Raw genomic sequence first — 18,632 nt, forward strand, 5'->3', positions numbered from 1 at the left:
GACCGCCCACAGAGACCTTTTCTTTGGTCTCATGTGTGCCGTCGTTACTTTTGGCTACATTGGGATCAGCTGAGCTTGTCAGCTGGGTGGATTGTTTTCCTTCTGCTGACGCCCTGGTCACGTGTCTGCACCGCGGCGCTTTGATTGGTCAATCATCGCCGTGGTGGCAGATTTAAAGCCCAAGCGCTGTGTTAGGCGCTCCAGCTGAGACCAGACCTAATTAATGCAATGAAAGGCTGCTGTATGCACAGCTATCTAGGTGGCTCTGCCTTTTCATCTTTGGACTCTGTCCTAATCAGGTATTTACCTTACAAGCTTTTTGGCTTTGTGCTTACACACTGTGAGCATTAGGGATTTGTTTGTTTTGTGCATTTTTTGGCACCTAACTATCCCTATTTATTCACAATATACATTTTTATTTCTCCCCTTTTCCTTAACAGAGCGGATGCCGCTTTTTGATCAGGCCATTTGAGGGGCTGTGAGAGTGTTTTCCTTCCCCTTTATCCTCTTTCAATCCATATCTATGGCAAACATTAGACTGTCTCTACTGACAATAGGCATTTTTGCTTACTTTTGACAGGTATATATATTACATATATTGTTCATTATAAAAGTTTTTGGAGTGTATATTCTCTTCAACCACTGTTGCATAATACAACTGAGAGTAGTTTGCATATGTGTTTCCACATGTGCTTTCCTGATTTTTCAGATTAATTCTATTAACGGCTTAAAATCCTGCTGTGGCTCTCCTGAACTATTCTGTTTTCCCTGAGGACTCTGGTTCCTTCCTATATGGTCTGCTGTCTTTTGCTGTTTTACCTTTTTGGTAAGTAAATATTATTGTTTTTACTTTTGGCCCCTGTTTATATGTAGTTGAGATCCTTGAGCATGCATTATCTACAATAACTGATGTATTCATGATCAATATTTTTCTTTTCCCTTTTTTTGACATTAATTACCAAAATGTATTGATATATAAATGATTGTTTTCAACAGTCATTTAATTATATGTCTTGTTGTTTTTTCTTCTGATATTTAGCATTGTATGTCTGAAAGCTCCTGAAGAAACTCGTCGGAGTGAAACATGTAGAGCTGACTTAAACAATGCTTCGTCTTGATATCACGTATTTAATCGAGATGTATTTCTAATTTATCGTATTTATGGCATACTAATTATTTGTGTAATAAATTATATTTTCTAATTTTATAATCAATTTTTGTCTGATTATCTATTTGCACCGTTCAAAAGCCCCGGGGTCCTTTTGGTTACCCCTTTCCCCCCCCCCCTCTTCTCATTTTTTTCTTATCATTGGGGTGAGGTGCCTGTGACTACTGATATTTGTCCACACAACGTATTCACACATTTAATCTGGTTTTCACTTTTAGTTTAGCACATAGTTGGTTAGTCTTTGTATCAAGTAATTAACTATGTAAATGTTATCACAATATTTTGTTTTCATACTACACCTTTACTGTAATACTTTATTTTCACTTTACATAGCTTATGGACTGCCACATATGGCAGCCCAAAATGCGGTATTGTTCACACCATGGTTGCGATATTTGGTGGGGGATTATCACCAACACACTATAATCATTAAGATCTGCTAATTGTGTGATAAAACATCACTTTAATAGATTCACATAACAATGATAATATCAGTAGTAAGTCCACAAATTGATAATCAGATCTTTATAATATGTTAGCCATCTCTATTCAAGCGGTTGTAAACCCGCATATACATGCGCGCAGGAGATTTCCTTTCCGGCATGGGTCGGCGGGGCCGGCCCTTCAGCCGAGGATGCCCCCTGCGCATGCACCGCTGCAATCAGCGGCGCATTGCGAGGGGAATATCTCCTAAACCGTACAGGTTTAGGAGATATTCTTTATACCTACAGGTAAGCCTTATTATAGGCTTACCTGTAGGCAAAAGTAAAAAAAGTTGGTTTACAACAACTTTAAGTTTGTCAAGAGTTTATTGATTTGATTTTTTCTTGACATAATACAAACAATCTGGAAATTCACTGCAAGTGCTGTCTTCCACTTCCTTTTGAGGCTATACCAAGTGTGGCTTCTTGCAAGCCTCATGGACTGAATTATTCTCTCTTGGAAGTTTGGGGGGGGGGGAGCCATGGAGTCCACTGGATCATCCAACTGATTTTAATTTCTGGTTTCAAGGCCATTCATTCTAACTTTCAGTGGTAAATATAGTAATATTATGTACATGTAAATTGGTGCATGATAGAAAATGTTTTTTTGTAATCTAAAATCTTAAATGTATCATTCTAGACAGGGTCTCCAAATTTTCTGAACAAAGGGCCAGTTTACTGCCCTTCAGACTTTAGGGGGGCCGGACTGTGGCCATTGGGAGTAAAAGAGGTCCTGACATCATTAAGAGAAAAATAGTGCCACCTTGTTTGTCTCAGTGGGTGTAATTGTGCCCCATCTTTTGTGTCACTGGGAGGAATTGTGGTTCACCTTTGGTGTCATTGGGAGAAATGTTGCCCCATCATTAGTGTCGGTGGGAGGAATTGTGCCCCATTGCTGGAATTACCGGGAGGAATTGTGTCTCATCTTTGGTGTCATTGGAAGAAATTATTCCCCATCATTGATGTCATTGGGAGGAATTGGGCCCCATTATTGGTGTCATTGGGAGAAATTGTGCCCCATATTTGGTATCATTGGGGAGAATTATGTCCCTTCATTGGTGTGAGTGGGGGGGAATTATGTCCCATTGTTGGTATCAATGAATGAAACCATGCCCGAGGGCCGCATAAAAGCAAGCAAAGAGCCGCATATGGCCCCAGGGCCACAGTTTGTAGACCCCCTGTTCTACAGCAAACTAGCCCCCAGAAAAAGACCATGACTTTATATGTCGAAACACGTAGAGGGTTTGACATAGCCATCACATGTAATGTAGTTGTGTGTAATCGATTTTATGCATTGCTGCATTTTGGAATGTAATATGTCCCATGACCAGAGCTCATATTTAATGTTTAATATGTCATTTGAAATTGCTCTAATAAAGATTTTATACTTTAAACGAGTTGACAATTTGCTGAAAACCCCCTGGGGGAACGCTCCCATCCAAATTCAAGCAAAAGTGTGACAGAGGTTCTGACTTTATAACAAAAACAAAATAAAAACGTTAATGGATTTCTACTTTAACTCTGGTGTTTAGTAAAATAGACTTACTGCATTTAGAAAAGACCTGTATACACAAGCGGGGAATAGCAAAAATAAAATCAAATAAACTTTTTCTTAAGTATGGATAACCAAGCTTAGTTTTTAAATAAACTCTGAAATGTAAAAAAAAATAGCAACCGCTTCCCGACTAGCTTCTATATATACTGTACATGGCGGCAGAATGTCTCTCCTGCACAAATCACTATATATAAGGTGGCTACTTTAAGAGCTATAGCTGCATGGCAGGGGACCCAATGTGCGTAGCCAGTGGGCATGATTGCCACTGGCCACCCACATTCATCGCTGTTCTCACAGGAACAGATTGTCTGTTCCTACTAAGTAAGAACAATGATCTGTCTCCTCCCCCAGTCAGTCCCATCACCCCCACAGTTGGAAAACACTTGGAAACACACTTAACCTCTTGATCACCCTCTAGTGTTAACCTCTTCCGTGCCAGTGACATTTATACAGTAATCAGTGGGTATTTTTAGCTCTGATCGCTGTATAAATGTCAACGGTCCCAAAAAAGTGTCAAAAGTGTTCGAACTGGCTGCCACAATCCAATAAAAATCACTGATCATCACCATTACAAGTAAAAAGTAATAATAATAAAAATGCCATAAATCTATCCCCTATTTTGAAGATGCTATAACTTTTGTGCAAACCAATCAATATATGCTTATTGCAATTGTGCATTGTAGAAGAACACATATTGGCCAAAACTGATGAAAAAAATGTTTTTTTTTTATTGGGATATTTATTATAGAAAAAAAAAAGTGGAAAATATTGTGATTTTTGTTTTCTTTAATTTGACGCTCTTTTTTTTGTTTATAGCGCAAAAAATAAAACCGCAGAGGTGATCAAATACCACCAAAAGAAAGCTCTATTTGTGGAAAAAAAACAACGTAAATCTTGTTTGAGTACAACGTTGTATGACCGCGCAATTGTCAGTTGAAACGATGCAGTGCCATATCCCAAAAAATGGCCTGGTCAGGAAGGGGTAAATTCTTCCAGGGCTGAAGTGGTTGAAGAAAATATTGAGAGTTCCAACATGACCATTTAAGGAAAAACCTTTAGAAGAACATTCTGTCTCTCCCTCCACTGTGTGAAAATATTAAATAAAACCTCCAAGTTTTAGTGGTTTGCATTTCGCTCTCAAGGTAATTGTTATGCTGCGGGCTAGACATAAAATAAAAAAATAGCTTTTAGCAGGAAATGACAGATATCTAGCCAATAGAAGTAGATAACTTATGTGATACAGAGCAATGGTACTTATGCTTTTAAAACCCGGGACTCCAAATTTGAAGCTGAATTCCAGGTAAAAAAATAAAAAATAATAATAGTCTAGTATATATATCTGAATTCGTTTTGGTATCACTTTCCTGCGCCTGTCTTCCACATAGCGGCACTCACACTCAAATGGAGTGCAAGTAACTTGAGCCATTTATGCCTTGTACACACGAGTGGAATTTCCGACGGAAAAAGTCAGACGGAAGCTTTTCATCAGATATTCTGTCCGTGTGTATGCCCCATCGGACTTTTTCCTTCGGAGATTTCGACGGAATTAGATAGAGAATATGTTCTCAATTTTTCTGCAATTCTGACTAAAAAACATGCATTCTCAAAATCAAGTCGATGCATGCTCGAAAGCATTGAACTTAAATGTTTCTCGCCTCGTCGTAGTGTTGTACGTTACCACATAATTGATGGACCGTGTGTATGCAAGACAGCTTGAGCGTAATTCCGTTGGAGTTTAATCCGACGGGAAAACCGGTTGCGTTTACAGGGCATTAGGGTTGAATTGCTTTCCACAATGCTGTCAGTCTAACACTGTGTATGTACATACTTACAGGAAGGGAAAGCACTGATATGACCTCATCATCACATAATTACAAATCTTTTAGCAAGTAAAACATTGGAACTGTTTGCCTGATGCTCAGCTTTAACAACAAACAAAATGACTCCAAACCTAGTCACATAACAGTGGAATACCTGCAGGACCAGAGTTAAACTACTTCTATCTTGTTTTTCCTATTACCAAATAGATCTGTGACCACACCAGTTCCAACACTGTCTGTAACACCCAGTGCCTACAACTAAAAATAACTTTCCATTTGATACTGCCAGGCTCCATTTGGTTCAGAAAATTAAGATTATGGAAATAAAATAATTGCCGTTTTGTAAAATTCTGCTACCAAAAAGCCTAGGCCTTTCTGACTTTTCTATAATTCTGGCCTAAATGCTCAAATACAGTTGAATACACATATACAGTCACAACAATGCATTTTAGTGTACTTTAAAAAAAAAAAAGTTAAACCTCATCTATGGCCTTTGCTGAGTTAGCTTTTTGGTGGGGGAAATTTTTGAAATTACAGGCTCATATCCCTAAGTGCATGCTTAACATAAACTATAGAAACTATTTTTTACTTAGTTCAAGCGTCCCCTGAAAACTAGTTTTACTTAGGTCAACCTAAATGCATCCAATCATTTACCTACTGATGAAATTATGCTATGGAAGAATTGCCCATTGATAAAAAAAAATAACAAAACCAGCTTTTCCTGCAATATTATGATGTATTTTTTGATTCTACTAGGTGTCCTTAGTCTGATGCCCAGCATAATTTAACCCACTACCACTGAGCTCAGGTGAACCTGAACTTACCCCAGCTTGTGACAGGACAATGAAATGAGTTGCAGCACAGTGCTAAGTTCATCTTTCTGCCTCCTTGCTTACTCTTCCAATCAGCATGATTATTAACAACACATGAAGTCAATGGTACTTGTACAGTTTTCTCATCTCACACCCCAGCCAGGCTGAACAGGCATTACAAAAGGCTGTGACTAGGTCAAATTCAGGTTTTTAAGCGGCTTGCATTTAAAAATACATTCAATTAGGTATTATTGATCAGAAAGTTGCTTTCATTGTGTCTGTTATATCTGCTAAAAGTAGGTAGATGGTTCTTTACAAAGTTTTTGAAAAAGGAAATTATCATGTCAATGTCTAAAGATGTTTTTAATGGAAAAATGTACTAAAAAGTTTGTATTTTTAGGCATCCACAAAATGCCATCTCCTAATTCCCACTGCCAGTTTCCAGGCTTTGAAAGAACAAAAAACTAGCAGAAAGCTCTGAAGTACATCTCTTTTATTTTATAAAGTTCCCCTCAAGCATTCACCAAAACAGAAAAAGGCTGTAGCACATTTTAAGAAAAAAAGAAAAACTTAAAAAAAAAAAAACTAATAAATACATCCTTAGATGCCGGTTGAAAGCATTCCAGATCTGTTTGAAAAACATCCAAAAGAGCAGAGAATCTTTAAAGTAATTTTCCAAAATGTCAGGTACATATGCTGTATTCATATAAAAGATATGCTTATTTACTACAAAAATACTGTAAAATGTAATTATCTGAACACAGAGTACAACAATAAGTTCTCATGCTGTCACGTCTATCTGTGAATTAAACGGTATAGTGATGAGCAAATCAGCTTTTGCTCAATTTGAGGAAAGGCTCTGAACACACCCAGGTATTCAACAAATTGCATAGTTTAATGACTAAGTGCTAACATTTGCGCGAAACGTGTCTACCTCTTTGTCCCCTGCTCCATTTGTCAACCACTTGTCATATGAAGATTCAATAAAATGATTTTTGGAAGTGCAGCTATCCGGACTTATTTCTTCACTTTACACAGCATGCGGGCTGGGCTAGCACCTGACTAGCGTGTGTGTGGAGATTAACCAGAGACTCACTCACCTGGAGCAGTTTTTCTTGTTTCATTAATGTGAACCCCATTGAAATGAATGGGAGGAGAACCATACTTATCATTGCCAAAGCTAGCAAGCAAGGAATTGTCAAACCAAGGACATAGGAGGCTGGGTACTGCCAGGAGGGACATGTACCAATGTATTTTTTCCATATGATGTTTTCGAGTTGAAGTGGTATCAAAATTTACAGCCACTCCATAACATCAGAACCTGGAAGCGACAAGGTTTTGTTTGTTTTTTCACAAGTTGTTATCGGCTTGTACAGCATCTGATCAAACCAATATCAGTTTGATCAGATGCTTTGGAGGCCAGGGGAGAAATCTGGGGTCTAAAAGAGGACATGTCATGCCCATGCATGAATATTGTTCATCCCTTGTGATAGCAATAAAGTTTATTAAAAAAAAAATGTTAGTTACAGTGTTAAAATTTGATTTAAATAAAATAAATAATAATATTTTTTTTTAAATAGGTGCCCTTGACCCCCAGTGCTCATGAGCAAAATGCGAACATGCATATAGACCCTGCACACATATGAAAATGGTAATCGCACCACACATCTGAGGTTTAGCCGTGAATGTCAGAATGAAAGCAACCATTCTATTGCCAGACCTCCTGTGTAATGCTAATCTGGTAATCTGGTAATCTTTAAAGTGTGACATGTTAGGTATTTATTCAGGGTTTCATCATCTTGTATATGTTACCAAAAAATCAGGTTATACATTGTGTGTTTTTGCATTAAAACTCATTAAAGTGTATTTTAATACCTTGTAACTTGTGACATACAAATTGCAATGATTGCCATTTTATTCTCTAGAGTATCTGCTAAAATATATTTTATATATATATATATATATATATATATATTATATATATATATATATATATATATATATAGAGAGAGAGAGAGAGAGAGAGAGAGAGAGAGAGAGAGAGAGAGAGAGAGAGAGAGAGAGAGGATGTCATGCTTCATGTGGTGTATTATCACATGTTGATGCTTTTTGCCACATTACATATGGCCATGTTGAACTGATATTTTTGTTTCTGTGATTTATTTACCTTAATGTTTTTATTTGTTGAGATGGCACATCTGATATTCATATATATACATTCAGTTTAACTAATCTTCCCTCATAGCTAAGCTCCTCCATGCCTCTAATGAATTTGTTTTCCCTTCTCTGCACTCTCTCCAGTTCCCCGATATCCTACTTGTAAACTGGTGTATATATCTCTTTTAATACAAGAAAGTATTTTCTTGCTTTAGAAACTACAGATCGGCATTGTATTGTTATTAGTTCTATGATCTACCAGGACACATAGACAATTCTTGATCATTGATTCCCCTAGTTGTATTCCTAAAATGTATGCTATATGCATGTTTTATTTAGCTCCTAAGTGCCTTTTGTAAACTGGATGAATGCAAGCTTTGCTATTGTTTCTGCTGCCATGCCTGGAATCATTATTACGCTTTGCAATTGCTTGTGCTAGTGTGATTTGTGTAACTATTTAATCATGCATGTAGGCATCAGTGAATTCATCTGCATGAACATGGATCACAATTTCTGTGTCTAAACAAGGATTTTACACTTTACAGAGTGATACCTCACCATTAATCACTGCATATAAGCATTAGTCATATACTGTAACAAATATATATATATATATATATATATATATATATATATATATATATATATATATATATAGTAATAATAGATGTAGCATATCTGTTGCTAACACTGCCATGTGCTATCATGTGATTGGAGGATACTTGTCAGAATGCCAGTGGGATTGGATTAAACTTATATATCTAATTATAAGAGGTTTGGGGCAGAAAATAAGAACATTCCAGCTGTACATTTACAAAAATAGAGATATGACTTCAACTGTTTACATCTCTGAATTTATTGTTTATTTTGCCATGTGGAGCTGTTCACTTTGCAACGGAATTTCAATTTACAAGGAATTTTTCCCTTAGTGAAACTGTGTTGGTTTTCATCATTGGTGATCTTTGCAAAGTAAAATGTCACCATATTCACTAACCCAAATAAAAAATCCCATGCAAAGTTAACAGCTAATTTGCCTTTAGTACATCACCCCATGGGCAACATTCACTTAAAACTCGACTCTGCAATATGCAAATATTGTTTAAATCTGAGGCCCCATACACACGAGAGGATTTATCCGCAGATACGGTCCAGCGGACCGTATCCGCGGATAAATCCTCTCGAGGATTTCAGCAGATTTCTATGCGATGGCGTGTACACACCATCGCATTGAAATCCGCGCTGAAATCCTCTGGCGATGACGTGTCGCGCCGTCGCCGCTATTATGACGCGGCGACGGGCGCGACGCTGTCATATAAGGAATTACACGCATGCGTCAAATCATTACGACGCGTGCGGGGAATCCCTTTGGACGGATGGATCCGGTGAGTCTGTACAGACGAGCGGATCCATCCGTGGGATCCGATTCCAGCAGATAGATATTCTGTGCATGTCGACAAATATTTATCTGCTGGAATTCGGAAATATCCGCGGATAAATATCCGCCGGAGTGTACACACCATAGAATCTATCCGCAGAAACCCATTCGATGGGATTTATCTGCGGATAGATTCTATTGTGTGTACGGGGCCTGAGAGGCATTTGTATCTTTTTGAGTCTTGGTGAGCCTTGTATATTTTTTCCAGATCAAGTCAGTTGCAGAGTTGGTGCCGATACTTAAGCCCCATACACACTATCAGTTTTCCTGACGGTTTTCTCTTCAGGTTTACCAAAACCATGTAGTGCAAGGGCCTGCCTGATTGCATACAAATTGAAACTCTTGAGGTTTCACCTCATATTAGATGGTTTTGGTAAACCTGAAGAGAAAACCGTCAGGAAAACTGATAGTGTGTATGGGGCTTAAGCATTTGCATGAGTACTTGTATGCATGCAAATACAAAAACCGATACCTTCAGACTCAGTTCACATATGTGCTGGTCGGTTTGCAGTGTGATTTTAATGCCCAGTCCGGTGAGATTAGAAATTGCACCTGAACCAGACTGAAAATGCACAGGACTCTTTTTTAAACCACACTCTGGTCTGCACATATGTGAACAGGCTGTAAAATCTCACTGTAAAATCTCACTGTAATTCACATGAAAACTGATGTGAAATCTGTGCAGTTTCCCCATAATTTTTTATGTATGTGTGGTGTGAATGTGCCCTAAAAAAACAGACACATAACCCTAAAAATAGATATTGGTAATTGGTATCAGCGAGCACTTAGGAAAAAGTATTGGTACCCATACTCAGTCTTAAACTGGTATCGGTGCATCCTTGATACAGTAGATAGGCCTGCTGGGTCCCTCCCATAAATCTACTCACAGGCTATGTGTAGCACAGTGATGATGTCAACACTTATTAGGGTAATAACTTGATCTGCAAAGGCATTTGTGGCTATTAAGGAATATAGTTGAGTTCAGCTTTAAAAATAATTTCATGACATGTTCAGTTTGAATTTCCCTTTTTTATAACTTTTCTTTAACCCCTTTAACACCCAGGCCATTTTTTGTGATATGGCACTGCATTACTTTAACTGACAATTGTGCTGTAATGCAACACTGTACCCAAATAAAATTGTTGTCTTTTTTTTTTAACAAACAGAGCTTTCTTTTAGTGTTTTTTGATCACCTCTGCAGTTTTAATTTCTTTGCGCTATGAACAAAAAAAGATCATATTATTTACTTCCTGCTATAAAAGACACACAATTTTTTTTTAAGAAATCTAATTACTTCATCAATTTAGGCCAATATGTATTCTGCTACATATTTTTGATAAAAAAAATAAAAATCCCAATAAGCGTATATTGATTGGTTTTTCGCAAAGGTTATAGCGTCTACAAACTATGGGATATTTGTATTAATTAAAATTCTTTACTGATAGAGGCAGCAATCAGCAACCGTTAGCAAGACTGCGATATTGCGGTGGACAAATCGAACACCTAACTGACACTTTTGACACTTTTTGGGATCCAGTGACACTAATACAGTGCTAAACAATATGCACTGTCACTTTACTAATGACACCGTCAGGGAAGGGGTTAACATCAGGGACAATCAAAGGGTTAAATGTATGCCTAAGTTATGGTTAACAACTGTGGGGGAAGCGTTTTGACTATGGGAAGGCAGATATCCATGTTACTGCTTAGCAGAAACATAGGATCAGTACTTTCTCTTTGGACAGAAAGTCAATCTGCCTTGTTTACATAGGCAGATTGTCATTCCGCCTCTGTACTGTGTAATTGGCGGGCACCGACGAACATCGAGTCCATGGAAGCATTCGCTGGGCTCCCGCTGCATAGACTCACAGTGGAAGGAAGTCGACGGTGGCGAGCATGCATGCCCCAGACCCGGCAGTGTCAGATCATGTACTAGGTACATGATCTGGCACAGAGTGGCCGGCCTACCTGCCGTAGTAAATGAATGTGGGGAGCTCTGCAAGTGGTTAAAGGACAAGACAGCTAGCAATGTTAATCATCAACCCTTTCTGGATTCTATAGATATACAGTCTAATAAAAATAGGTATAAAGTGGTTTTATAATTTGATATATGCATGTTTGTCAAGCATTCTATAAAACCATAAAAAAATTAAAGTTTATTATAATGACGCCAAGTACATGCTACAATATTGATTGTCATGTTGTAGAGATATTTCAAAAATAGTATGCCTGGCAAGTTTAAGAAATTATATTTCCTTTGTCAAATGTCAGACACCATGGAACAGTCAAACTTCTTAGACTTGTTTGAGGCCACATATGCCATTTTTACACTATATTTCTATTTCTAACTCACATTTCATGTGCTCCTATTGATTGGGTCTTAAAAATAGTACTTTTATCTGCCCTTTGTCTCAGAAGACTCTTGATCATGGCTGTAGCAAAGCACTTCTTAAAATAGCAATTTAAAATGAAGTGTTGTAGGTTCTAGAATGGCCAGTATATATGTTTTTTTAAGCTAGAAAAAAAATTGAGGATAGTTTTGTAGCTGACTTTCAATCACTAACAGCATTTTTTTTTTTTTTTGACAGAAGAGTACACCTAGCATTGGACAGATGAAGAATGATCATTCTAAAACTGAAGCCAACATCCATGGATTACTGGTAAATGGGGATCAGATTCATTCAGTGCCAAGGGTCACACGGTCTTAAAACAGGCTTGAAAGGCATTTTTGCATTTAGTTTTACATGTTACAGTATGTTTACCAGGCTGGTATCTTCAAGGGTGGCATCATACATCCTTCTTTGCAAAATGTAATAAAACTTATAAAAAATGTTGAGATACATATTGGCTGAATGCAACTAAATTACCTCTTTCTTTTAAACTTTAGTAATTTCAAAAGTGTCTATTCTAGTATAATTTTAAATGTTAATAATCAATTTTATTATCTCTAGTTGGTAACATGTGATGTCTAGAGTCTAAATTTACGAAAAATAAAATATATTTACTAACTGTATATCGAGCAAGCTTCCTAAACTTGCTTTGGCAAGCTTAACAAAAATCTCTCTATAGTTGTATATGGCAAAAAAAAAACATATATTAAATGACACTTGAAAAATGTAATTAGTGAAGACAAAAATATAGGTATATATAACTTTCAAGAAACATGCAGAATTTTTTTCTAATATAATCTAAACAAAAATGTGTGGTTGCTAGCACTACCAATTGGATATGAAGAAAATATTCTACTTCATATTTATAACAATAGTTATAGGTTCAGCCATCATTTGATCATCCCTTGTGTGGATATCACTTTATAACAATCCTTCAAGTTTTTAACATTGCTTGTTATTCATATGTACGAATACATAGTATTTCTCTGTACATACCTAGTTTGTTTATACTGAACTTTATTTTTTTAAATGTTTCATGCATTAGGCCACACACCTTCCTTTCTCCTTTATATATAGGTTCAACCTTGCATTCACTTTTTCTTTCTTTGTGTTTCCACTGCTGTTGTGATATCCCTTATGCCTATAACTCACTTTACCTCACCTTGATTTCCTTTTACCCAACAAATTCTCTATTATTTGTGTACCTCAATTTTCCCCTCAAACCAAGATCTAGTCTTAACCAGTCTGACAATGATTTTCACATTGCCTCAATTGACATAGCCTCTTAGGTCCTGTATACCTAGTGAGCCTTCAAGGTACTGTACTGTGCATTAGCCTTGGAAGAGTAAAGGATTGCATCTGGCCTGGCATAGACTGTGGCCCATGCATTAGGTCACTTGATGATCTAAAGAATATACATTAAATTAATATTTGTACAATTGTGTTTTAACCTTATGGAAGCTTCTACACTTACTAAAGCTGGTCATACATGGGTTGCAATTCAGCAGGAAATTCAGGGGCCGGCCGAATTTGAATCCATGTATGGACAGGCTGGTTGTACAGAAGTCAATCTACACAATTTGCCTTTTTTGTTTTTGAAATAAACTATTTTTGCTCCTTTATCCTTCAGTTTTCTAGGCTTGACTAAAAAGCATACATACATGGTGGTTTTCTTTATCTAAGCTTGAGCTGTGTGTGTAATAAAATGAATAGGAAAAGTGATCTGAAGATAATAGCATGTATGAGGCTGAATAACAAAATGACCTTTACAGTGGATGGCCAAGCATTACAGAGAATGGTAGAAGCTTAATGGTATATTAAAAAAGGTGTATTGCCATAGAAGTGAAGCTTTATATGGTGAGTAATTACATTTATCCTCTAGATGCAATACGATTATGAAGAATAAAGAGATTGTGCATTGATGCATAATAAAATACCTAATTAAATCTACTCTTTTGAGGAATTTACATATATAGTTCTAATTAAATAAAATGAAAATAGCTCAGATTAGCTTTAATATGTTGACATAATTAATTATTAAGCTTTATCATACATGCTTTTTCATTCAAAAGCAGCTTGGCACTTAAGAAAAAATCCTTAAAAAAAAGTGCAGATTTAGGTTGTTATTCTTCAGTCTGCTATGAGATTTTAATCAGTCAGCCAGTTGATAAAAAAAAAAAAAAAAGAAAACAAATGGATTCTCTTACCTACACAATAAAGGTGGATGGAAAATCCTCCCCACTGTGCTACTGTATTCTGAAAGCTGAAACTCCCCTGCTGTCAGAATACACTAATCAGAGCTTCAGGAAATCATCTGCAGAGCTGATCAAACAATTTTCCAACACTCCCATTTGAGAGAAGCTAATCATTAAAGTGACTCTCTAGCAGAAATGGCCATAGATGAGATTTTGATCTTTCTATGCCCAGCTTTAATGCATGGTTAGCTAATTGAGTTGAATTGAATTTAGACTGAATGATATACAGCATGCATATGCAATTAGCGGACCTCTAGCTCTTGCAAAAATACAAGTCCCATCATGCCTCTGCATCTGGGTGTCATGCTTGTGGCTGTCAGAGTCTTGCTATGCTTCATAGTATTTGTAGTTCTGCAACAGCTGGAGGTCCGCTAATTGCATATCACTGATTTACAGTATAACTACCCATGAACCCAAATGTAGAAAAGAGACTGGCAGAATTTTCACATTCAAATTTCAGGAAAGCTGAAGCTTTGGAAGTTGGAAGTTGGAAGCTTGCACTGTGGTTCATCCACCAGCCTTTATGTTGCTTACGTATCCTGTAGTGAGATACAAGCCAGCAAGGGGAACCACAGAGTGCATGGGGGCATGTATCCAACACACTTGGAGAGATGTCAGATGTAAAGATTCTACCAGCTGCTTTGCAAAACAGTGAATATTCCACAAACAGATACAGCTATGTATGAATCTCCTTTTCTGCAAGATAATTTTGCTTTTAATTTTTAATTTAGCAACAAAGTCACTTTATTGCACTGCAACAAAATGCATTAGTGTGAGTGGGCCCTTTTAAAAAACAATGCATTTTCTCCTGGCACTACATATTGCTGCACTAGAAAACAAAAATACAAATACTTGTTAAATGGAAAACAGAAAAAGAAACACAGAGTGAACATGGCGTGTTATCACTTAAATTTGAGTTGACTGGAATTAGATACATCAAGAACCGAGTATATCTGTTTTTTTATAGATTACTGCACTTTGTTTATCACTTGGCTGTTCACTGCCTTAATCAATAAGCCCCTTTGGCTGGTTCATCAACTAAGTAAGGAGTAATTATTAGTCCAAGGGGGGTTATATCATGAGCAGTTTTTTTTAATTCAAGAAGGATAAGGAATTTATTTATAAGCTACTAAACTCAGAATATTGGGGAGTGACATTCAGGAGAGCTACTATAACAGTGATAGGAGTAAAACAATATTTTCAAGGACACTTAACAGCTGAGCTAGAGATAAACAGAGTGATAGAAAGTGAGAGGTACAAAGTTGTGCTTAGCCAGCGATGGGGGGCACAAGGACATTTCCATGGGCAGCATGCTAGGAGACATTCCCAAGCCAGATTGTTTTTAAATGTATGCACACTGTTATGTTTATTACATTTTTTTTCCTGAACTGACTTCTTATTTCAATAACTTGAACACAATCTTTCATATAGCTTACTACTCTTCTATCCAGGCAACTTATTTTCCTTTCATACTAAGAGTAAAGCTTGGTGCTGGGGACAATTAACCTTGTGTGACCAAAGTGACCATCCAATGGCCAAAGAAGATTTCTTGGCACCTAGAAAAAGCAGCAGAGATGGTGACAGCAGAAAAAGGGGATGACAGGATCCTAGACCTAGAGTCTTCACTGAAGGACAGCACAATAGGATGTAAGATGTGTCAACAGGCTGCACTTTTTTTCACATTATGATGAGACATTCTTCCCCAACAACAAAAGGTTAGTTCTGTTTTCAGTTTTATTCTACAGTACTGAAACAAAGTAAAAGGTCAAAGACTGAAGATGAGTGCATTGGTAGAAAGGTAGTGGGAGTTCACTACATATGTGATTGAATTTTGAAGACACTTCAAGGTGGAATTTGTGCACTCTGATATCACTAAATAGAAGCTATTCACATATAGAGACTGGTGGAATTGATTGCATATGAATGTGGAGAATGATTGAACATGTTTAAAGGGAAATAACACCAGAGCCTGTTTTTACATGTTGTATTGTACATGCATAATACAATGTATTGAATTAATATATATATATTATTTTATTTTATTATATATGGTTTATATATGTATGTTTATTGAGATTTTTAGGAGGCTCAACGAAGATATATTTATTTGTTTATAGGGGTGTGAGAAAACATTATTTTGTTTGCAACCCTTACAATTGGCAGTGGTGGTTGTAGCACAAGGAGCATTAAGGAAGTGCAGGATAATTGATAAAAGAAAAAATACTGCGCTATCTAGTAAACTGAAAAGCCGCTAACACAGCAAATGAACATGTTTCGTTACAAAAAGAACATCATCTTTTTGTAACGAAACATGTCGGGATGAACTGCTGTTGTTCCTGCTACCCTTTTTTATGAGCTCGATTGAACATTGCAAAATATATACCCTCTGTGTGAACATTGCTGCTTGCTGGAAACCATTTTCATACCATTTGCCTGAGGTTTTCTTCATTGATACCGAATCGCATGACGCGTATGGTGTACCCTCTTCAGCGTATCATCTTTAACAAAGTTTGATTGGCCTAGTAGGTATATGCCTGTCTGGGTCCAATCGATCCGGTAAGCCCCTTGTCATAAGTGGTGGTGGACTCTTCACATTTTTTAAGCATTGGATTATGTGTGCATTTTCCATTCATTTGAGAAGGATTCACTGATTCAGTCATTAATATATGGACTTTAATATACCATTAATTCACGTGGTGTTGCACGTTATCTTTTACAATTGTTTATCACTAATTGTTTCATTGTTAGCGCTACACTTTTCTACACAGGATAATTGATAATTGATAATAATTGATTGATCATGAATGATTGATGATGGATCTTCATTGCAAAAATATGTAATTTTTTATTTACGTATGAAGATCCATCGTTAATAATGACAAACTGCCACACTTTGATGTTTCTCTGTTGTCTAACAATGTTGCTGTCAGAAAGGGCATTGCAGCATATGGAATTGTGCCTTGAGATGAGCATGAGTATCTGTGCACAGGTGCAGGCTGACTAACAGTCACACATGCATGAACACATGCGTGAGAACATGCATGCACATCTATCACTAATGCTGGCACCAAGCAGGTTATTTGAACTAATCTACTGTACATGACCAATAAGGTCTTGTCTACAACATTCCTGTGAAACCTGCTATATGCTACTCTGTATCTGACTATATTATTGACCAGACCTACCTTGACTTCTCCTGATATCCACCTGTACCGACCTTGGCTTGCACTTGTTCTATGCTTCTGCTTACTCCTTCCATTCCTGTCCTGCTCATTTATTACCAACTCTGGCTTGACCTCTGATTATGCTTCTGTCTACATGATCATACTTGATCTGATTGTCAGTTACCAGGCCAGCTTGCCTTACCTCTCTGATCATTGGCCTGCTGACCAGACAGTCTCTGCTGATTATCTGGATGCTGCCAGGGCATTCTCTGCAGACCTTCTGCCTGATGCCCGGCCTGACTGCTGATGCTCTGCATGTTTACCCTAACCAGCCTACAGCAAGAATTACAAGGTACTCACACCACCCTTTGCCCTTGCATCACCTGGTGTCCTGAGTCAGAGGTGTAGGAGAGGCGATCTTCATCAATTCAGGATCCTCCAGGTGCCATTAAATGACAAAATTCCCAGCACTGCTATAATATATACTACAGCCCCAGAGATCCTGGATGACCCAAATGATAATCATGATCATATTTGGTCAATGACATCACCCAGGGCTGTGGCATACATTACAGTAACTCTAGGAATTCTATAATTTTGCAAAGGTACTGCGGCAGGACGACAGCATTGATGGTGAGTAAACATCATGACAGAGTTAGTGTGTTTATATACATTTTACCTTTTTTTGGGGGGGAATAAGTAGTAATATACCTCATGGGGGGGGGGGGGCGATATCTGGGCCCCCCTCATGGAAGTATATTTTATATTACATACATTGAAATACAAATCTGCAAAAAGAACAAGCATATTCCCTTACCTCCTCTTTTTCAGCACTGAGAAGATCCCGCCACTCTTCAGTCACATGGCCAAAATCTACAGTGTTCATAGGGACCTTCACCTCTCCAATTTGGTCATGTTTAGAGAATCGATCAAAGTCATAAACAGTCAGCACCAACGTCTTGCCTCCCAGCTCAGCGTAGGGCACCTATTAAAAGAAGAAAATGTTACTATTATGCATTCATTATAAAACAAGCAGGATAGCCTTAAGCTACTCCAAAAAAAACTACTAAATATGCCAATTAAATAGATATCATGTAGTGGTTTTATCTGCCAAATGATTTGTATTTCTGTCCCTCATAGTGTGTCCATAATGTGGTATCTTTTCTCTCTATGTTTAATAATTTAGGACTAATAGAGTTAGTTTAGGCACATTCAACCACAGGTTCCATAGACACAGATCGATATTGTCACCGTCATGTCGAATCTTCTATCTATATTAAATGGTTTTCCCAACAAATGAAAATAAAATATTTTTTATGCCGGATCTTTTGGATTTCGGATTTTGCGCATTCGTTATCATTTAATATCCACCTTTAGAATGAAAACATCCAGAT

The 18,632-nt window shown here is 37.3% G+C and overlaps 1 protein-coding gene across 5 annotated transcripts in view; it reads right to left on the bottom strand.

Moving 5' to 3' along the window:
• Positions 1–18,632, bottom strand: part of SYT1 (synaptotagmin 1) — a 738,111-nt gene that overhangs the window by 117,303 nt on the left and 602,176 nt on the right. For all 5 annotated transcript variants that reach the window (XM_040343936.1, XM_040343935.1, XM_040343939.1 and 2 more), the window contains one exon: positions 18,056–18,223. In XM_040343936.1, the coding sequence (XP_040199870.1) occupies positions 18,056–18,223 (168 nt within the window). The remainder of the gene's footprint in view (positions 1–18,055; positions 18,224–18,632) is intronic.

The sequence above is a fragment of the Rana temporaria genome, chromosome 3 (assembly GCF_905171775.1).
Source record: "Rana temporaria chromosome 3, aRanTem1.1, whole genome shotgun sequence".
Classification (NCBI taxonomy): domain Eukaryota; kingdom Metazoa; phylum Chordata; class Amphibia; order Anura; family Ranidae; genus Rana; species Rana temporaria.